Source organism: Anastrepha ludens, chromosome 3 (genome assembly GCF_028408465.1).
Source record: "Anastrepha ludens isolate Willacy chromosome 3, idAnaLude1.1, whole genome shotgun sequence".
NCBI classification, from domain to species: Eukaryota; Metazoa; Arthropoda; class Insecta; order Diptera; family Tephritidae; genus Anastrepha; species Anastrepha ludens.
Window position 1 is genome coordinate 87,937,226 of NC_071499.1, and position 22,765 is coordinate 87,959,990.

At 36.6% G+C, this 22,765-nt stretch overlaps 3 protein-coding genes and 1 non-coding gene across 6 annotated transcripts in view; 2 read left to right on the forward strand and 2 right to left on the reverse strand.

Annotated features, from left to right (window-relative positions):
- Positions 1-3,272: 3,272 nt before the first annotated feature.
- Trnai-uau (transfer RNA isoleucine (anticodon UAU)) lies at positions 3,273-3,364 on the reverse strand. The gene is given in 2 exon segments: positions 3,273-3,308; positions 3,327-3,364. It is a non-coding gene; the product is annotated as a tRNA-Ile (tRNA).
- Positions 3,365-12,316: 8,952 nt separating this feature from the next.
- LOC128858406 (TATA element modulatory factor) lies at positions 12,317-16,316 on the forward strand. Of its 2 annotated transcripts, none has more exons than XM_054094664.1 (7): positions 12,317-13,238; positions 13,296-14,135; positions 14,203-14,880; positions 14,936-15,128; positions 15,204-15,534; positions 15,597-15,824; positions 15,883-16,316. In XM_054094664.1, exons 1-7 carry the CDS (start codon positions 12,422-12,424, stop codon positions 16,081-16,083), a joined length of 3,288 nt encoding a protein of 1,095 aa, XP_053950639.1. In that variant the 5' UTR covers positions 12,317-12,421; the 3' UTR covers positions 16,084-16,316. The 2 variants fall into 2 exon arrangements, with proteins under 2 accessions (XP_053950639.1, XP_053950640.1); XM_054094665.1 differs by having other exon boundaries at positions 12,318-13,238; positions 15,204-15,525.
- LOC128858408 (uncharacterized Golgi apparatus membrane protein-like protein CG5021) lies at positions 16,301-17,454 on the reverse strand. 2 transcript variants are annotated; one of them, XM_054094666.1, is made up of 3 exons: positions 17,232-17,454; positions 17,027-17,109; positions 16,301-16,971 (listed from the first exon to the last, which is right to left on the reverse strand). In XM_054094666.1, exons 1-3 carry the CDS (start codon positions 17,253-17,255, stop codon positions 16,428-16,430), a joined length of 651 nt encoding a protein of 216 aa, XP_053950641.1. In that variant the 5' UTR covers positions 17,256-17,454; the 3' UTR covers positions 16,301-16,427. The 2 variants fall into 2 exon arrangements, with proteins under 2 accessions (XP_053950641.1, XP_053950642.1); XM_054094667.1 differs by having other exon boundaries at positions 17,241-17,453.
- A 2,185-nt stretch (positions 17,455-19,639) lies between these two features.
- The window catches only part of LOC128858409 (uncharacterized), a 123,870-nt gene continuing 120,744 nt past the window's right edge, over positions 19,640-22,765 (forward strand). The window contains exon 1 of the mRNA XM_054094668.1: positions 19,640-21,073. Coding sequence (XP_053950643.1) covers positions 20,384-21,073 — 690 coding nt within the window. The 5' untranslated portion in view covers positions 19,640-20,383. The remainder of the gene's footprint in view (positions 21,074-22,765) is intronic.

Here is a 22,765-nt window from a genome sequence, read left to right on the forward strand (position 1 = left end):
TGCTCTTTTTTTGTTCCATCGTATTGTTTTACATATAATACATATATACAGTGGTAGCCAAACATATCCAACTATTGCACTATTATGAAATAATTACGCATTTTTGTACTTCAATTTTGTAGAACGTTGATTGAAAGTGAAACTATTTTCGTTCGGTATGTTTATTTTTATTTAAGGTTTTCAAATTAAACAAAATCCATCCGTATACAAAAACAAATAATTAAATTTTTTTATAACAATGCAATTTTTTTAAAACAACATAAAAGTTATGCTAAGCGGATACTTACTTACTGCTATCCTGATCTCCTCGCGGTGCATAGGGTGTGTACATACAATAGTCTAAATTGCACTCTATTAGGTGCTGCATAGCAAATGTCATTCCAGGTGTAATTTGCGGCATCGAGTTCTCTATGTACCCCGTGGATTTCATCTTAGCGCCTGAACCGATATGGTTCACGAAGCGTGTGATCAATCCACCGCCACTTAGACCTACCAATCTCAATCGGTACAGATTCCTGTTGGGTACGGTATCATAACTATCATAGATATCAAAGATAAACATGAAACGACGGGACGCCTGTAAACTAACGGCGGTCATAACTGGCTTCTGGTCTATCGGAGAACAAGCCGCCAAAATGGGCATCCCTCCCAACACATACTGTCATAGTTGTAAACAACCTTAGAAAAAGGAAACAATCTTCCATTTCCTCTGTGAATGCCGTGCCCTATGGAAGGACAGAATGTTAACCCTGGGCAAACCGCTGTTCGAGAGTCTCGAGCAACTGTCTGGCTTAGACGTCAACAACCTAATAAGGTTCCTAAACCGCACAGACTGGATATAGTCTTGCTGTAAATCATAGGTGGGCACTTTGCAGTAACAGTAAGAATGCAGTAAATATAATATTTTACTGATATTGCAATTTAATTTTCATTACCAGTAAACTTTTACTGATTACTGAAAAAAGATTACTGAAAAAAATTGCAGTAAAAATATTTTTTTACTGATTACTGAAAAAAATTTGCAGTAAAAATATTTTTTTACTGATTACTGAAAAAAATTGCAGTAAAAATATTTTTTTACTGATTACTGAAAAAAATTGCAGTAAAAATATTTTTTTACTGATTACTGAAAAAAATTGCAGTAAAAATATTTGTTTACTGATTACTGAAAAAAAATTGCAGTAAAAATATTTTTTTACTGATTACTGAAAAAAATTGCAGTAAAAATATTTTTTTACTGATTACTGGAAAAAATTCCAGTAAAAATATTTGTTTACTGATTACTGAAAAAAATTGCAGTACAAATATTTTTTACTGATTACTGAAAAAAATTGCAGTAAAAATACTATTAATATAATTTGATTTACTATTAGCTATTAGCCTTTCTTAACACAAGCATTTCAAAATTTGCATCGCTGAGTTTTTGCCTTCTGGACCGATTTACAATAACTGTTAAACAATTTGGTAACGAGGATGTGGCAACAAAATGGTGCGGTGAATCACCACTCTAACCAACCAACCACCAACCCACCAGATCTTCGTTTCTTATTTTTTCCCGCCATATAGATGGCCAAATATTTTTGTTGCGGTTGTTGTTGTAGCAGCATAAACATTCACCACACATATGCAGGGAATGCTGTTGAAGTGGCAGTCATTCCGATTACGTAGAACCGACTGCCCTGGGAACGAACCACGTATTCTTCGCAAGCATTTATTAATAATTCCTTGAATTATTTTTAATTCTATGCGAAAGGAGCCTTTCCATGTTTCGCATCCATAGAATAGCAAAGATTTAAGATTGAACTCAAAGACACGCACCTTCGTTTTGCGCGAGATCTGGCCCAATTTCCATACGTTTTCGTAAAACCGATAAGCTGATACTTAGTAGAAAATCCACTGTTTTTTATCACGGCTTCACATCGTCGTTGCATTGAAGCCATTGAATTATCGATGGCTCTCATCGGAATCGATTATCAGGCCCTTTGAGGTATATTGAAGCGATCATTGCCATTTCTTACGCTACACCTATCTATCCACCTATTAACCAGCTTCCAGCTGGTAGACACCATGCAATGGGATTTCCCACTCACATATGATCACATAACATATTTTTGTACTCATTTTGGTCCATAATTCCATTAATTTACTTTGATGTTTTCTTACAACAGTGAGGATCCTATCGCTTATTAATCAGCCTTCGCACACAACACATTTCATCGCTGGCCATTAAATAAAATTTCGGAGAAACAAATTAACAATTTTCCATTTGCTAACTGACCAATTCAAATGCGATTGAGCAAATTTTAAACCCTTCAATTTGCTTTTCACAGATATCATATCTTTTGGGATGGACGGTACCCCCGCAATGCAGCTTTTAGCAGACGACACTTCTCCTCGATATTTGCAAATATAAATTTTTAAAGATTTGCGACGGTGCGATTTCAGGATTTTTTTTTTGCCTATTGTGCCGTCAGTCACTTGGCTTATTTTGCATTCCAAGACTCGCTGAATGGCATGCTTTATTATATTGAATTTATTAATTATTCCCGGTATCGTACTACTGTGTATATTATATTTTGTATAAACACTCTTTTGTGCCATTCCTTCTGGAAAATCAGCAATCATCTCTTTCCAATGCTCGATTCCCAACTTGTCTCTAGCCATAATAAATTTAATAAACCGCGTTGATATGCTTAAATAAGCACCACAAAAAACAGTAATATTATATCTTTTGTACAATTATAAATTATTTCCAGTGACAGCACCACTAGGTAAAAGTAACAGTAAAATACCGCCTTAATAGTGTTTCTTGAAATTATTCTCAAGAGTTGCATATGTTTATGGGCACATTTTTTGAGTTTTTTATAAAAAATTTAATAATTTGTTTCTATAAAGAAGGGTTTTGTTTAATTTTAAAATATTACATAAAAGTACGCATACCAAACCAAAATTTAACTTTCAATTAATATTCTACGAAATTTAACTAAAAAAATGTGTAATTATTCTATAATAAGGCAATAGTTGCATATTATTTGGCCGCAATTGTATATTTGGTGGTATTTGAAATCCTAAAAACCGAAATACAAACAATACAAATATATGCGAACATTTTTTATGCAGCTAAACCATATTCCACCACTGTGCTGAGTTTTTCTTTTAGAAATAAATAAATAAATATAATGAATTTCAACCAATTTGTTATTTTCCTAATGTAATGATAATATGTGTATGTATATACTTATAATAAATAAGAAATAATAAAAAAAATTGATTGCTCCAGGTGAGGCTCGAACTCACAACCCCGGCATTGCTCACTAGTTACTGATTATAAGTACCGTGCGCTAACCAATTGCGCCACTGGAGCTGTATTTATTTGTTGGCAAAATGCATACATAAGCAATTGCCCAATGTTCAATCTCAGTCAATGCTTTTATATAAACATATACTCAGAGTTGCATTGCCGCTTGATAAAAATAATTTTATAGTGTTAAACGCTGTGTGCATTATTGTGATTTTTTTACACATAGAACAAAACTAATTTATATTTATAAAACTTAAATGAAATTTTAAGGAAAAATAATTATTCTCAGATGCGTTGATAAATTTATAACCATCTACGGTGGTATGCATACATATTTTGTGCATGATTGAACTGTATGTATTGCGCTAAAATTTAGCAATATACATTATGAAAGGAAAAGTAGTTACAATTGCACCTTTCCCCTATGCTTTCAACCCCTCAAAGTACAGTAGAAGCCCGATAAGTACAATTGGAAAATTTCAGCAATGATTACACTTAGCGAAAAATTGCACTTTTGCGATCGAGGAACACCTAGGGAAAAATATTTTAACTCTATTCAATGCAATTAATGAGCTCAAAAGGTGGATATTCAAAAAAAATGAACACATATTTATTGAAATCAATACAAAGAGATCAATGCGGAAGGACATATGAGTGTGTGCTCCAAAATTCAATTATTTTTTTTGGAAAAACTTTGTTATTTTCGATTGCGTTTTCTCGTAACACTTTTCAAGTGCTTTTGATCGGATATCATGCAAACAAGCGATCTGATTGAATGACAGTACATCGTTCTGTTCACCCCATTTCTAAATTGTATTGACACAGCCAAAAATCGATTCATGCTGGACTTTTTCGGTTGTTTCTTCTTGAGTAGTATCTTCGGGTTCATTGGCTTCACTATCACCTTCATCTATTCCTAATTCCAAAACCCAATTGCGGACTTCATCTGTGTCTGCTTCACCCACATAGTTTTCGACCATCTCATTTAACCGTTGTAATCCTCCAATGGCATATCGTCTGGATTAGATTCAATAATCGCGTCAACTATTGGACTTGTACCCAAACGCTTTTCCAGCATTTAGCGATCGTTTCAGGGAGCAATTTCCCCCATGCTTGGCTCAATATGATCACGGCGGTTTTCAAATCAACTTTCTTCAATAGTTGATGTAATGAAGAATTTTTTTCACTAATTATGGTTTCCATTAGCAATGTTTTGTATTGAATTTTTGTCAAGTTAATAATGATCCATTGGCTGTAAAATCGCTGTGCAATTGGCCGGAAAATACATCACTTCGATCTCACCACAAACTAACTCTTCTTCGGGCGGATAAGATGGGGCTTAATCCAGCAAGAGTAATGCTTTGGGTGGAACATCATTTTCTTTGGCGAATTTTTTCACTTCTTCGACAAAATTATCAAAGAACCACTTTTTGAAAATATCCCGCGTCATCCAAGCAGTCTTGTTGCTAGCATAATTCACCGGTAGACGAAAATTTTTAAAACAACGCGGATTCATAGATTTGCCGATCGTTAATGGTTTTATTTTGTGGCTGCCATCACCATTTGCACACAAAAGAACACTGATTCGATCTTTTGAAGCTTTGTTGCCTGGAGCACTCTTTTCATCTTTCGAAACGTACGTTTTATTTGGCAAAAGTTTCCAAAAGAGCCCCGTTTCATCAGCATTATATATTTGTGATGTTCCATATCCTTTTTCAGCGTTTTTCGCCGTCAATTTTTTCTTAAATGGCTGAATGGCTTCTGGATCACAAGATAATGATTCACCAGTCACAGTCAAATAGCGAAGTCCGAAGCGTTTCTTGAATCGCGAAAACCATCCATCACTTGCAGTGAATTGTTTTCCATCCTTTTTTATTTCATCAAATATTTTTAATGCTTTGCTTTTCAATATCAAGCTCCTGTTTCTAGCATTTCGTCGCCGCTGATTCATGAAAAACTGGTACAAACGCTTCTCGAGCTCTGGATGGTTGCCAAACCGCAAAGTTTTCCGTTTATTTCCAAGTGAAAATGAATTGTATGCATTTTCTTTTAATGATCGGGATAGTTTTTTTATTCGGCAAATCGTTGCGCAATCAACTTTGTATTCGAATGCAAGATCTCGTTGTTTAACGCCTTTTTCAATTTTTTGGAGAATTTCATCTCTTTCTTTCAATGTAAGAAAATGTAGATTTTTTTTCACTTTTCCCATGATTTTATTTGATGAAAGCAAAAAAAAAAAATGATTCAAACTCCGAACGATTGTTTTACTCTCAAGAACCAGCTTGAAACTAACGCGTGTTGAATGTCACAAACGATTCGATGTCATATTTTATGATATCAGCGCTACAATTTTACAGTTATTTGTAAAAATCAAAAATCACAAAGCGTGAGAACACTGTTTTTGGTCGCAATAATTCCGAGAACCATAACTGTGCATAGCTATAAAGCTGTGTCTTCGCGCGTGATGAACGCAAATACTTCGCCGTATTAAGTAAAAAAATTTCTTCGAACAAGAATTCTTTTGCGCCCGAAAATTGCAATTTTTTATTGCTCTTTTCGAGTTTTCTATGGACTCAAAATCGAATTGTACTTTCCGCGAAATTGCAGTTATCGGTATTGCACTTATCGGGCCTCTACTGTACATTAGCTACAATCACTCCATTTTAGGTGTAATCTGCCCTTGGCGAATATATCTTTGTTTTTACCTTTTTATTAAAACTCAATAGTACATATTTGTACATATACATATATGGCCCATTTTATTCGCCACTTCTTTGCTCGCTATCTACAGTGGCTCAATAAAGAACTCGGACAAACCTTAGTTAAAACTTTGTATAAAAAACACTGCTAAAATAAAGGGAATTTGAAACAATATATTTCGATTTCTAAATGCTTTATTTATATAATCTAAGAAATAACAAAAACATAAGATAAGTCGTGTACACTTCTTTTACAATAACAAAAAACTTTCAAAATGAGGAGAATTCACGCCAAAAAAGAACTCGGACATCTGGCATCACTTCGTAATTTCTGACAGATTAAATGGGGGAATCCCATTTTTTAAATTATATATAGTCAATTTAGGAACGACCGACAGTTTTGGAAGTAAATTGTGTCAATAAAATTGTGTCAAGTACGCATTTTCTTTTTTCTTTTTTGTAAAATGAGTCGACAACGTGGCCAAACTTCGGTGGAAGTGCGAAAAATAATTATTGAGCAACATAAAAATGGAAAAACCATGCGTGAAATCGGCAAACTTGTAAATCGACCGCGAACAACTGTATGTGACACCATAAAACGCTTTAAAGAAACAAAATCTGTAGAAAACGAAGTGAAATCAGGACGGCCAAAGCTTTTTACGGACGCTAACGAGCGTTGGATAGTAAACCAAGTCAGGGCAAATCCTCATTTAAGTGCTCCAAAACTTACAACACAAGTTAAAGAACATCTTGAAATTGACTGCAATGCAGAAACTTTGCGATTAGTTCTAATAAAAAACTATCTCAATGGCAGAGTCGCAAGAAAAAAACTCTACATTAGTAAGGAAAATAAAAACAAACGAATTAATTTTGCAAAAACCTATAAAAATAAGGACATTGAACTCTGGAAAGATGTGATATTTTGCGACGAAAGCAAATACAACATATTCAGATCAGATGGGCAGTCGTGTGTATGGAGGAAGCCAAATGAGGAGCTGAAAGAGAAAAACCTGCGTGCCACTGTTAAACACGGTGGCGGTTCAGTGATGGTTTGGGGATGTATGTCCGCCTCCGGACCCGGAAATCTTTTTTTTGTTGATAGCATAATGGATCACAAGCAATATCTTTCAATTTTAAAAAGAAATTCAATTCAAAGTGCTGAAAAATTGGGTATAAAGGAACAATTTTATTTTTACCAAGACAATGACCACAAGCATAAGGCGCTTGATATTCGCTTGTGGTTGATGTATAACTGCCCGAAAGTGCTCGAAACTCCACCACAGTCCCCTGATATAAACGTAATTGAGCATTTATGGGCGCATTTGGAGAATAAACTCAAAAATCACAAAATTTCAAACAAAAAGGACCTCGAAGCTGCTAATAAGGACGAATGGCCTAAAATTGATCCTTCCGTTTGCAGAAATTTGGTGGAGTCAATGCCGAAACGACTAAATGCTCTTATTAAATCCAAAGGGTTTCCCACAAAATATTATTTTTTTATTTTTATTGGCTTTTAAAGTAAAATTAATTTCCATGTCCGAGTTCTTTTTTGGCGTGAATTCTCCGCATTTTGAAAGTTTTTTGTTATTGTAAAAGAAGTGTACACGACTTATCTTATGTTTTTGTTATTTCTTAAATTATATAAATAAAGCATTTAGGAATCGAAAAATATTGTTTCAAATTGCCTTTATTTTAGCAGTATTTTTTATACAAAGTTTTAACTAAGGTTTGTCCGAGTTCTTTATTGAGCCACTGTATGTATATGCTCAATTAACTTGACTATTGACGAAAAATTGGCTTGCGAAAGCAACAACAAAGTTATCGAGTAAGATTCGCTGATAGCAAGAATGGTTATACCTCATTCAACTGGTACCTTATAAACTTACTATCTCACAAACACATGTAATTTAAGGCAGCTCGATCCTAGCATTGCCAGTTGCGTCATCTGTTCGCCACTTGTTAAGTCTTGGCAAATAGAAGAGGCCTATAATTGACGCTTACTAATTTTATTAAGCCTTGCACTGATATGTGGCTCTGTATGCGGTGTTGTAATATTTGTTATTGTGAATAGTATGTACATTTAAAAAAAGAAGGCGAAATTTAAAGTTACAAATTGTGTATTAAAAATTTTGGCAGTCCTTAATAATATTCCTATTTTATTTGCTAATGCTAATGCATTTTATTTGCTAATGCTAGACGTTAGAAAGCGAATAATGGAGAAAAGGAAACATACGACTGAATATATTTTTAATAAGCAAAAAAAAAAAATTATAGACGAAAGCACTTGGCGCATATTTTGCTATGTTAACGTTCACTCGATCTGTTTGTTCTTGCAGCTGTTAAAATGTCTATTGTGAACATGTTCTATTTTTCTTTTTGACAAACTGACTAGGCGAATTGAATACTGGAGGTGACGTCTTCCCAAAACATTTACTTTATTTATATTTTGACAAGTCTGACCGAGAGTTAAATTAAGAAAGCACGTGTTATACAAATACCTCCAAACGACCTTTGTTTTTGCAAAACCAATTCGCCAAGTTCCACACCGCGTTCCACTAACAAAGCGAGGAGAAGCAAATCAGGTAATCCAAGATATGCAACAAAGTGGTTTAATTGAGATGTCAATAAGCTTGTGGGCTCACCTGATGTGCTGGTTAAAAGGAAAGATTGAAATTGAGAATTGCCACAGCCTTCAGCATACGAGATGGGTTGTTACAGTTTTCAACGCGCCAGCAACCTTTGGGTGTCTGATGGAGCACAGCACGTGCTCTCTACTGCACGTGGGACTCTACTGGGAAATGTGTTTGGTCTATTTGGATGACATCTTCATTATGGGTAAAAATTTTACTAGCCATCTGCAAAACTTGGAAGATGTGCTTGAGCGCATTACCTCCGCGGAACTACGATTCAATGCGAAGAAGTGAGGCTTGTTTAAAACAGAAGCCACATATCTTGGAAATAAGGTTACAACCGCAGGTATCAAGACAGAAGAAGATAAAATAAAGGCAGTAAAAGATTGGCCACAACCAATAAATGTGCACGAATTGAGTTTCCTAAGGCTTTGCACGTATTACCATCGTTCCAGAATTTCCAATTGTTGTCCGGAACCTTCCAAATCTTACTAACAATAATTGCACATTTGTGTGGCACAAAGTTCAAGAGGAAGCATTCTAGCAGCTGAAAGAGCTTCTTTATACTGCACCTATGCTAGCGTATCCGGTAGTGAAAGAAAAGTTTGTTGTGGATACAGAGGCTAACGCGTATGGAAGAGGAGCAATACTGTCATAGATCACCAATGGGCAAGACAAAGTGATCACATACTATAGCAGAGTTCTCGGAAAGCCGGAAATGAATGATTGCGTGACCAGATGGGAACTGTTAGCTTTGGCTGAGTGCGTAAAACATTTCCACAAATACCTGTACGGTCAACGATTTGAGTTAAGAACAGACCATGCAGTATTGAGATGGTTACTTCAGTTTAAGCATCCGGAAGCACAAATTGCACGGTGGATCGAAAAACTGCAAAATTTCGACTTCGAGTTCGAGCATCGAAAAGGGGACATTGTTCCGAAGTCGCGAGATCCGAAGGGATAGTTGATATCAGAGTATTGCAGTTACAACCCAATGATAAGTGGAAACCAAGTGCGATAAGAAGAAATGAATTGGCTGATGTTGACTTGGAAAACATCATAAAAGCGAAAGACACAGAGGAGATTATCTGAAACTTAAATGGCGATAAAAAATCCTGTGGCTTAATGCATATTGGGTGCAGTGGAACAGCCTTAAAATTATGGATGGAGTTCTGCATCGCGTATGGAAAATCGAAGATGAAAATAATTCTCGCAATCTGATTATAGTTCCTAAATTCAGGACTACACCCGTATTAAAAGAATTCCACAATGGGGCATGCGGAGGTCTTTCGGAAGAAGATTAAGCAGCGGTCTTACAAGGTAAATTGCAGAAAATCAGTTGCCGATTGGTTTTGAAATTGGTCGCATGGTGTGGCAGCGAGAAATCCAAGGGACAGAAGTTGTAGAAGATACAGCAATACATCGCGGGTTCATCGTTTGGGCGAATAGCCATGAATCTGTCTTGTCCGTTTCCAACAAGTGACTTCGGCAACAAATATGTGCATGTTATTATTGACTACTTCAGTAAGGAGGCTAGACCCATTGCTGAGGTTTTTGTGCAGAACTGCTTGACTCAGTTTGGAGTATCTTCCGTTCAGACCAAGGAATAAACTTTGAGTTCGCGATATTTAGAGAAATGTGTTGCTTGTTGAGAATTAAGAGTACGTACAACACCCTTTCACTCTGTGGGAGTACTTGCGAAACGTAGTTGGAAAGTGTCAACGAAATTGGGATGAGGCATCCACATATTTCCGATTGCCTATCGCTCAGCTGTATAAGTACATAAGTACATACACCAATCGCCTGCCAGGCCATCTTTGGAAGCGATTTAAGGCTGATTTAGAGTTCGGAAGAGGGGTAATTTTGGCAATATACAAAGATAGTCGATGGGAAACACTGCAGGGTGACATGGATGAACTACACTATCATGTGAGGGAACACGCACAGCTAATGAGTAACAAAATGAATAATCGATTTGACCGTACTGTAAACTCCAAAGAATTTTGCGACAGTAACTTCGTACTTCTTTATAATTCGCAAAGAAAGAAAGGTGCTCCCTAGGAAGGTCCACACAAGGTGATTAAAAAATTGAATGATGTGATGTACAGTATACAGCAATGCAAATCTAGACAGGGGAAAGTTAAAGTAGATCACCTGGAGAGATTATATCCATTTAGATCTTAGAGTTTGCGGTCTAATCGCGCCGATCACACTTAAGCGGAGGGTAGTTACACGCTGCAAGCTTATTATGATGCCGATGAGGTTCCAGTTGTTTTGCACGATGTTGTTTTGATCATATATTCATTAGTCGGTTTCCTGAAACGGTGATGAGAATAAATTTATTTGCTAACTGAGTTATCTGTTGAGAATGAAATACAAATAAATGTTAAAAGGCTTATAATACCTTTCGTGCTTTACCCCCAATCCGACTCATATAAAATTTCTCTCCCGAAATCTAGGATTATTTTATAATTTTGACGTGATAACGTCTTATAATTCGATGTAGCCGGCTGCACGCACCAAAAAATGTGGCGTTATCTTGCTCATGTGGCGTTACCTTGCTTGAACTGCAAGCGAGAGCGCGGAGCGAACGACAAAGAGGCACAATCGGCCGCCACGTTCGGCAACGTTCGACATCTGGCTCTGTCCTACTTGAGTGAGCATATATATGTATGTATATGTATGTATATGCGCATATGTATATAAATTCACATACTTGTTTTTGCAAATGCCTTCTTCCTGTGTGCAGGGTAATGAACCATTTCTCTGTTGAGAATAAACGATGATAGGAAAAATAGGAAATGAAAGGGAGTGTTTCGAGTGTACTGTGTCTTGAAAAAGTCAAATCAATGATGGTGGTGGTTGACTTAGGTGTTGTTGACTTATTAACGTCTGATGCACAATCGAAATTGATCATATCTTTCACGAATTTGATAAATGTTTCGTAATTTTTCACGTTTGTGTTAATGTAACTTCATCAATTCCATTGCGATTCCATTTACCTCCTTCTCTATATCCATATAAAATATCTATCAAACAAATAAAATTAAAATTTTGTTTTGAAAAATGTAACCATTCCATCACTATTTTCTTATGACGTTGTCACGTTAAACTATCGTCAGTAAACCGACTTTACAGACAACCTCTTCTTTTTATTTACTTCATAATCCTATATTATTAGCATACTTTTGTACAGAGTTTTTTGTGTTATAGATAATTATTTTTACTAATGTAAAAAGGAAAAATCAAAGTAAAATCATAGATGCCGGTAAAGAAAACAGGTTTGTGGATATAATTCTAAAAAAACCTTTTCTTAGACATTATTAATGATGCATTCGTATTATAGAAAAAAGCGTGTGTCCATAAACGCTTTGCCCTCTTATTACTTATTATAAAATGTAATTACGAATTTCGATTGCGTATTGCTGCCATAATTAAATTACTTATTCCTTCTCCTTGTCTTTTCTTCATATCGTTATTAATTAAACAAACCAAAAACTCTAAAATATGCCACCAAAGCAAAATGTCTAGACAGCTGATTGTAAATTTTGCATTACTGCATCTATGAACGTACTTTTATCGATTACCGCATTGCAATATTACCGGACTTGGCTTGAAATCCCCTAATATAACTCACAACACTGTTTGCAAAAGGGTTTCTTAAACAACCTCTATATAGTGCATAACGAATACAACTCTGCCACTTATTTTAAACAGCTGGCAAAAAGAATAAATAAATATAAATAAAACGATAGCAAAAATAGATAAATGGCAGAGTTTTGTGGAAAAACATGAGTTGGTTTGAGGCGAAAGGTCTAAATTGGGCAAAAAGTGCAATAAAAGAAGCAGTTGCTTCCATTGACAAAGCGCTTGATATACAAGACGACCATACAAGTGGTGATAAAAATACACAAGTGCAAAAGAGTGCGACTGCGACGTCAGCTGGTGGAGCTGTACGAAAACAAAAGCTGCCAGGAGCTGCTAATCGGGAAAGAAACGACAGCCTCAATGTAGCTACGTCGCAGACTAGTATAGAAACCAGCAGTCCTACTGCTACAGTAAGCTCAGTCACTACAATATCCTCGCCCACATCGGCAGCGCCGTTGGTCTCATCGACATGGGGCTCATTCACAGGTTCTTTTTTTGAAAACCCAAATGTACAACAGACCATCACAGCTCCGCCACGTACAAGTGCAGTTAGTATAGGTATGCAGTCCGCTGGTGTAAAACCACAACGCGATGCATCACCTAGTCCGGGGGCAGGTGACAGCGAATCGCCGACCAAACATCGACCTTCTATTACTTCAACAACATCCGATTCTGTGGAGTTGCTCTCACCGCCTGTGTCAAGTAGTTCGGAACTACAGTCGCCAGCTCCTGGTGTCCATAGCACTAATAGTAATGATGCATCCGCGTCTGTGGAAACCATTAGTGTGACACCCACCTTTGATAATGAGGTTATCGGTAAAAATTTTTGCATGTCAACAAGTGCCTCACTGCCAGACAGCATTGTAATTATCTCAGAAAAAGAGGAGTACGAAAAGGAGGAAGATTCAATATCTTACAAAACGATTGTTGGGGACTCGCTAGACCCTGCAGAAAATGAAGGTAAGTTTTTAATGTATGTTTTGCTGAACGTTTTAACTTCTCTATTTTACGTTTCAGAAAGCATTATCCTCCCTGCAACACACTTCACTAACCCTATCGAGTTGCCGGCCATTTCAACCAGTTGCTCTCCGAGCCAAAAAATGATTATATCTCTGGAAGATACACACAGTGATTCACATCATGCCGATTCAGACTCCACGCAAAGTTTCGAAGACGTGCAAATGCAGACAAGTTGTGTCGTTAGCCAATACTTGGAGAAGACACAGACAGTTTCTCCAGCATCTGATGATCAAACAGATCCCTTGAACTCTAAATCAAACTCGTCACCACACAATTCGAACGATGAAATGGAAACTACCACATCGTCAGATATAGAAATTATTTCGAACCCCACAGGCAACGGCGACTCCTCCAGTACAAATAGCATGGCACGTGCCAGCCCTTTAAAATGGAAAAAACTAATGAGTGGTCAGCCGAGCAGTTTACCGTCTTCGAAGAAAGGACATATTCGTGGTCCATCCGAAATATCTATACTATCCGAAGATTCTCAATCAGAACTTGATAAACTTTTGCATCGCATTAGCGAACTGAGTGATACCTTAGAAGCCCGCGAGTTACGTTTGTTGCAGTTGGAAAGGCAAAATGTTAAACTACAAGAGCGTAATGCTGAAATCGAGAATATTCTGGATACCATGAAATCGAATAGTGGCAATATTGATACCGCAGAGGGTTATACACAACGATTATCGGCATTGGAAAAGAAATTCCAAGCCAGCATACGTGAGCGGGATGCGCTGCGCATACAACTCAAGGACCTGAAGGAGGAGCTGCAGCTGAAGATACCTAAAGAGCAATTGACAGAAAGTAACATAATGATTGAGGAGTTGCGATCGGAAGGTATACACAAAGAAATATCTGGAACTATATATAGAAGGTTTTTTTAAATTTAATTTATTTTCAATAGGTGAAAAGTTATCGAAGGAAATTCTCCAACAGTCTAATATCATAAAAAAAATCCGTGCAAAAGAAAAAACCACTGATGTAACGCTAAAAAAGAACAAAGAAGAAATTGCGAGTCTAACAGATGAGCTTGAACGACTCAAAAAAACCTTAAACGCAAAGGAAGAAATGGAACGCTCACAAATTGAAGCAGTATATAAAATGTCTTCCGAGAAACGCAAGCTTGAGGACGAAAACGCACAGATGCGCAGCAAGCTTGAAGATTTACAATCGAGGTTGAGCACTTTACAGTCAAGTTTCGAAGCTGCAAAGTTGGAATTGCAACAACGTACGCGCCAACACACTGATCTAACACGCACCGCTGAAGAAGCGATTTCCGCGAAGAAAGAGCGCGAATTGTTAAAAGCAGAGAATCAAGAAATTTTAAAACAGTTAAACGAATTACGTGAAAAATTACGTAATACGGAGCAGGGGACAGCAAGGCGAGAACAACAGCTGCGAGAAGACAATAGGGAACTGATGAGACGTTTGGAGGCAGCGGAAATGCGTGCAGAGGCATCTGCGCAGGAGGCGAGTTTGACAACAGTGCCACTAATGCGGCAACTGGAATCGCTACAAAATACGCTAACCCAGCGAACTAGCAACTGGAATCAAGAGGAAAAAATACTACTGGACAAATTAGGTAAGATTGTAGGGAAATCTTGCACAGCGACGCTATTTATATATATTTTTTACAGTTTCTGCACAGAACAAATTGAAATCACTAGAAAATGTGGAGTCAAAATATGAAGAACGTGTTGAATTGCTACAAAAACGTTGCGCTGAACTCGAGGAATCCCTTTCACACGCGTTGTTGCAGGAGGAAAAAGCGAAAATGGCGCTACAGCAAGCCCAACTGGACCATACAATGAAGGAAAGCAGCGTGAAAAGGTAAAAAAAAAAAACAAAAACACTTGCAAACAATTTTATAAACACTGCTTTTCATGTTGTTATGTCCTTCCACAGAGAAATGGCCGACCATAAAGTACAACTCGAAGAGTATACGTCAAAGGTAGACATTTTAGAGCGTAAAAATAAAGTATTAGAAGAGAAACTGCGAACGAAAACTGAAGAAAAAATTCAATGTTTTGTCGGCGGCGCTGATATGGCTCACAGTGGAACTGAGACACAGCGAATTGTTCCGCTATCGGCAGCAACTTTGGCACCACATGAACTAACACGCCAACACTCACTGGAGCAATCTCATCGTTCACAGTCACCGGCAATGAGTTTTGAACGCACTTCGCAGGAAGAAACAATGGAAGGTGGAAGCATTGATTGGCAGACAGTTAGTAAAGTAGCACTTTAAAATGGAAAGAAACAAATATAGTTTTGGTCTTATTTTGTGCATTTTTGCAGGAAGATATCGACTGCGTTTCGAATTCTGGCCGTCACATGAGCAACCTTGCCTACGGCATGCATATGAATTTTATGGGGCACACCACATCTACACTGGAGCATTTACAATCAATGTTAAAGCAGCGTGATGGTGAGCTGGTGCACATACAATGGGAGTTAGCAAGGCTGCAGGAGGGGCGCAGTGTATTGACGGAGGAGATCGCCATGCTTACGACAGAACTTGAAGCCGTGAGTATGAGATGTTGTGTGTCTAGCATTAATACTTATTACTATTGTTTCGTATAAGACAAAGGAAAAGCTGCTCTCCCACGAATCACTGGAGCAAAGCTACGAAGAACTTCAGCGTAATTATGACGCGCTACTGCAAATGTATGGTGAAAAGGTTGAACGTACGGAGGAATTAGAATTAGATTTGAAGGAGGCACGTGAAGCGTATAAGGCGCAAATCAATGAGCTTTTGGCTCAGCCGTCGCGGCCCACTACATGATACTTATAATCTTGGCAATGCGGATGTTGTAGTGAGTTGAACCACTCTCTGGATCCACTTGTTATTTAATTCCATTCTAGTTTTAATTGTAATTATGATATTATATGTATGCAGTTATATAATATTACAATATTATGTTTGATATGCTTTTCGAAATGTTGCTGTGCTGTTGTTGAGCTACAGAAGCGAAAGGTATCATTTAATAAAGTCATTGGTATAATTTATGCACATAATTGAAATAGTTTTAATAAAAAATAAAAATCGAAATACATAGTACATTTAAAAAACAACAAATTGAAAATTATCTAATACTAAGTTTACACAATTTTATTGATAAACACCTTCTAAACAACATTAGTTGGTCTCGTAGTGGGTGGTTGTGCATTCGGTTTTGTCATGATGTCAACGGCATTTTTAAGCAGTTGCGTTTTCACGAAATCTGTAGCTGCGGAATTGAGATCCTTATTTGCACCGAAATTACACTTAACATAACCAAACAGATTGGCACCGTTAAGTGCAAGTGCTATCATTACCAGCAGTAGCCATTTAAATTTTAAACCGAAAAGAGCTACTAAAAAGAAGAGTCCCCAACACACGGGAAATAATATCAAACCCAACCAGAATACGCGTGCTTCATTATTATTAACACGTCCTTGTTTGGATTCGAACACCCAGTGTGATACGCCTTCATCGTCAACGTAATTCCACCAACGTAGTCCAACTAGCAAGCGTCCCGTAATATTCTTTACGGTCCAAAAGTCAGCAGACAGAAATAGCACAACAAATACAAAGCTGGTGATAAAGGAGTCGCTGAACCAGCCGCAAAACATATACACAACCACAGCAGCGCCACGGAAGAAGAGATGGAAAAAGGTAACATAAGGATGTCTACAGCAAATAGAGTAATTTAAAATAAAATTATTTCATGATTCTCATTACGTACGCATATTTTTTAACTGCGCCATCCTTATCCTGCATTTCATCCTCCTCGCCGAATGGAATAGTGTCGTCCTCCAACAATGGCACCTAAAATATGTACCAATAGGAGAAGCCCCGATGGTTGTTAATAATATTTAAATGATTCAAGAACAGGTCAGTTAGTAAAACTAATCCTGCCGAGTTAGTGGAACGGAAGCATGCAAACCTACATTTCTTACCGTAGCCGAAGACATCTTTCAGTTAGTCTAGTGCTAAGTACTGCTTTAATGGAATGTAACGGTTTCGCTCTTCGCTACAAGGTATTTTATGTAGTGTGGCAAATTAATTAGCCTGTTGTCGAGAACGTTTTCTACTATTATTTACACTTCAGCCAGTTACTCTGCTTACGTTTTAAAAGGCAATTCTGCAAAGTTGACAAAAAATGATAAACACCAACCGAATGTCAAAAAATTAAGGAGATAGTAATGACATAAAAAGAATGTACAAAAGATGGGCTTATGGTTTTTGTCTTAACTAAAACATTTCAGCCACATGTTCTTCCAGCAACTTTAAATGTTAGCAACATTTCCCTTCAACATTCTCACAACTTACTTTGGCAAAGAAATTGTCGGTTCCAAAACTTAAATCCGCAGTTTTGGAGTACGTGTAAAATATAGTAGAACGGCATTATGAAAGATTAATTTTGTTTGCGCGTAATCTTGGCACAACTACGTTCTGGATACTGTAGCAGGTTAAACTCCTACTTATCCAGAATCGACCCCGACATACTAAACATATGTCCGGCATGTGAAGGTACCCCGCACGACACTAACCATCTCTTCACATGCCCCATCAAACCCACTCATCTAACACCTCTCTCCCTCTGGGCCCAACCCGTCGAAACAGCCAGTTTCCTGGGCCTACCGTTAGATGAGCTAGACGAAGACGACCGGTAATTACACTACACTGACAGGGCGAAGATACTGCTACAACAACAACAACCACAAGATTTTGTTTGCTGTCTCTAATTCATTCATTTCATTACTACAGCTCTTGACATAAAAAATTATATCCCCTTATTTATTAATTTTTTAATTCTATATATCGTCAATAAAGTTGTACATGAAGCAATGAATTATGAAGAACTACCTACCTACTAAACCTTTCATGAACAGAACTGTCAACACATTCTCAGCTATAAAAGTATAGTCGATATCGCTAGCTCTCAAGCAACTAGAAAACACTCTTACAGTGTGGGGAAAATGGAAAAATTGATCAAAAAAGTCGAAGTGGGGTACCAATCAATACGTGTTGGCCTCAGTCTCAATAATCTGAAGCAGAAAAATATTTATTATCAACCGTTCAAAAGTTATTACCAAAAAACCTTGTATAATGTTGCTCATTTGTATAACAAAATATTCGGAAGTAAACACACTTAGGAGTCAATATTTTATATGTTTTTTTTTTTAAAACAAAAATTGGTAATAAAACTATTGGTAATAACTTAAATATACAGTTATGCCCCTACATATTTAAGATTCTGATTGAAGTGCTAAATCTCTCCATAATAATAATAAATATATAATTAATATAAATAAGTGTCGAACGAAAATGTTAATGTTACCCTGTTGAAGTTACGATTGAATTTATTATTTAAATACAATATTTTAATTTTGAGCCATGTTGGAAGCAATGTTACTGGGTGTATGGGTATGTTTGAAACAAGAATCGTAACATTATATGGCGCCAATCGAACAGAAAGAGCTTCCAGAGCTTTGGATGGTCAAAAATTATCATTACAAAAATAAATTAAAAAAAAAGAGAGGCTTCTGAAAAACTTCTCAAAATTTATAAACAAATAGATCAAACGATTTTTTATTGTAATTACGCAGGGTTGACAGTTTCAGTTTCAGTGTAAAATTAAGTAAATTAATATGCGAAAAATCTTGAGACCATATTTTCTTTCTTTTTGATTCAATATATTCATCCTCCGTATATTCAACAATATTTTCATTAAAATTTTTTCGCTCATTATAATCTTATTCAATCGATTTCAGGCGAATTCATTCAATGTGGTGGCAGCAACAATATTTATATGTGTTTTGTAAATTGGTATTTTGAATATAAATATGTAAACAAACAACTAAAGCAACAACAAAGAAACAAGTCACTTTAACATTTAAAATACAAAATCCCAGGAAATTAACTAAATCTGCGGCTTTCCCAATATCACCTTGTACACATTCGCCCTGGGAAAGCCCTGTACCGTTTGTTGCAATTCGCCGATAAAGCAGATAAGAAGAAGAATGTGTGAGTTCAATTACTAGATACATGTTGCTAAGCAAAGTCAGCGTTGCTTTGATTGGTACTGCTTTCGATGTTGCAGTTTTCAGTAATAAGGAACAATTTTAAAAAATAAATAAATGTTTTGCCATTTATAAATTTTACTTATTTATTAAATGCTATCGAAATTCAATTATATGATCCAAACAATTTAGAAAAATGATCCAAACGTAGAAAAATATAAGGTATTTATCGAAGCGAGCAACATCTTCATAGAATCCACAAGCAGAATCAGCACAGCATAAAATCCACAAGGGGCAAATGCAACCCAGTCGGACATAATGCGATTGCGCATATGGCCAAGTCCAGCCAAGTCTGCTCTTGTTTGATTGTCATAATGATCACAGTGACAGTTTTTCTGTCATGTGCACCGGTTGGTTGTTTGAAAAAGTGTAATTTGTGATGTGTTAACTGCAAATAATGTGATTATCGTGTAGCCAATAGCTGAGAACACTTTGAAATCACTTCTGATAACGATCGCTGCTGCTTATTAGTGTAAATAAAACAAAAAAAGTAGCGCAATCCTATTAAGTCCAAAATCACAAATATTGCATGCTCAACTCGTGAATACAGGCCAAGAGTGAAAAAAGTTCTTAAAAGTGTGCAAAATATATAACAGCGAGGTGCGGATAGCATATGTTGAGAATATATAAAGAGTATAGAGCAGCAGTACGTTTGCAACTTTTATTACTGTGCGATAGAGTCAAATCAAGGCAGTGTCCGTAACAGAGGAAGTAAATTTGTATTTGCGAAAATTCGCAACGTTGTACAAGAAAAAGAACGGACTTATTTTTACAGCCAGGGGCAAGATTTTTGTAATAAAAACTTTTAACAGGGTAACTTCAATTGAGTGATTGTAAATACAATTGAAATATTTTAAGCAATGTACAGCATAGTGTTTTAATAAAAATATTAGTGATTGAAGGCGCAAGACTGAGTGTGTGATTTTGAGTGTTTGCCTTCAAGGTTGTTTGCTGTTTGCTGTTGACCGAAGCTGTTATTATTGTTCGAAATTTCCTTGCTTTGTTGTTGTATCAATATGGACCTGTTGTGCACTGAAAATTTAAGGAATGATTACGACTGTGAAATACCGTATGTGCCTACGCAGACGCGAGCACATACCTGCACCCAGTCAGAACCACACCTGAAATCGCAGCCACCCCCCACAATAGCAGCACCTGCAGCAGTAGCCAATGAAGCAGTAGAAACCAGACAGGCAGATGATTACATACCAAAGGAAAAATTACAACACACAACTATACAAACAAAAGCAATGCCTGGCGCACCCTCGCCCTATTCGAACTCCAGTTCGTCACTCTTATCACCGGGTTCGAGCTCACCCTCGTCTGGTTATAATTCGGCAGCAAGTAATAGTTCACATGCACATCAATCACATATGCATCATAGCCACCAATATCATCAGGAAGAAGACGCACAAAAGCATTTACAACAAGAGTATCGGCATCAGGAGCAAGAAATAAAACCACCACACTGCTATGAAGATCAACATGACGGCAACAATGCTATATTTTTAAAGTCGGTGCCAAGTCGGGATTTGGGTTTCGTAAATATCGCCACAGTGGATCCGATATTTCTAACCGATCGCTGTTTGGAGAATGTGTTAAAAGCAGAAGAAAAGCTGCCACAACCGGTTTGCACGTATTTCAAGACGGTGCAGAAAGACATCACACCGCCTATGCGCAAAATCGTCGCAGAATGGATGATGGAGGTAAATTATATTTGGCATTCTTAAACGAACAATAAGAATAGATCGTTTAATTTGCGTGTTCGTTGCTCCGCCAAAGCAAAGAACGCAAATTGATTTTTCGCCAAAACAGCTAACTTATGATTGCCTATTTGTACACCTATACAGACCGAGTATTTCTGCTAAATACTTTTTTTGCAAATATGTTATACGTATATATGTGGATTTGTCGATACTAGAAATTACTGAACGCAAGTTCAAGCCACTAGATTTACTTACGTACGTACATATTTATGTAGCTGTTGAGCTGTATTCATTCATCATTTGGTCACTTAAGTTTGTGATTAGGTTTAAATAATGACTTGGTTCGACTAAGCTTTAAATGCTGCTTGCAAATCATTACCTCTGCGTAGCTTTAATGCCAGCGGCGTGAGATTATTCAAATATTTCCGTAGTTATTCAGATGTACTGCCACGGCATTAACTGTTTAGCTTGGCTAGATTTGGCCTTTCAGCTAGATAGTAGCAGTATAACGTTGGGGCCAGTAGTGCAAATACTTGAACCTATACATGTACATACATACATGCGAGCACTTACATACGTATGTTGGTTGCTCACTAACTGGCTGATTGCTATGAGCTTCTGCCTAAATGTGCTTGAAGCAAAGTACGAAAATCAAACAATAAAGTTAACATGAATTAAAAAACAAATGAAATACATGCAATTATACATAGGTATACGAGTATGGACATACCTAAATCTATATATGTATATGGAACTTTCAAATCGTGAAGTGAATCTACACGTTTCATGAACAACAACATACGTACGCTACAAAAATAACATATTTCCAACTTCAACAATAATGTTCTTATGCTTTTAACGATGTTCCGAGAATAATTTGCTCAGTGTATGTAAGTGTTGATTGCGGTTGCCATTTCTCGTGCTTTTAACGTTAATTATTTGCAACGAGTAAGGGACTGCAATAATGAACAGGCAGATTGCGAATTATTTAAAGGCAGATTAGAAAGAGTAATACATACAGATGTACATAAGTATTGTATAGCTCAGCTAAATTAACCGGCGCCAGGCCTTAACCTTACAGCAACCCAAAAAAAAAAGGAGAATAGGCATTAAATTAAATATATTAAATAATTATACATATGTGCATATGCACATTTAAGTACGTACATTCATAGTTATGTACAAGATTATAGCGTGAAAAACAAAAACCCATAAAAGTATTTTTCCAATTCGTCTCCTCTAGATTTTGTATAACGAATGTCATTCATAAAATAAGTTTTCACGCATACCTACATACATACATAGATGTGAACGTTTCACGTGGAATACTTTGATGATTACAACTTACTTATCACGCGCAAATGTAAATTTTTAAATGTTAAAACGAAAAATTGGCCTCATGGTTTTCTGAAGTCTTGATAACATTTTAATTTTGCTCTTTGGGTGTGTGGGAACTTGAAGTCTAAATAAAAATAGGCGCCTACATTTGGATACCCGCATATACAACACTGGCTGCTCCTTTTGATTCACTAGATGAAGAGTTAGTTATAGGTAGAGAATTTAGAATTTAAAATTATTCATTTGCATAAATTCTATTGACATACAAAATTACCTTTTAATAATAAATTAAATTTTATGCAAGAAGAAAATAGTCATTTGACTAATACGTAATGTATTTATAGTATATAAAGA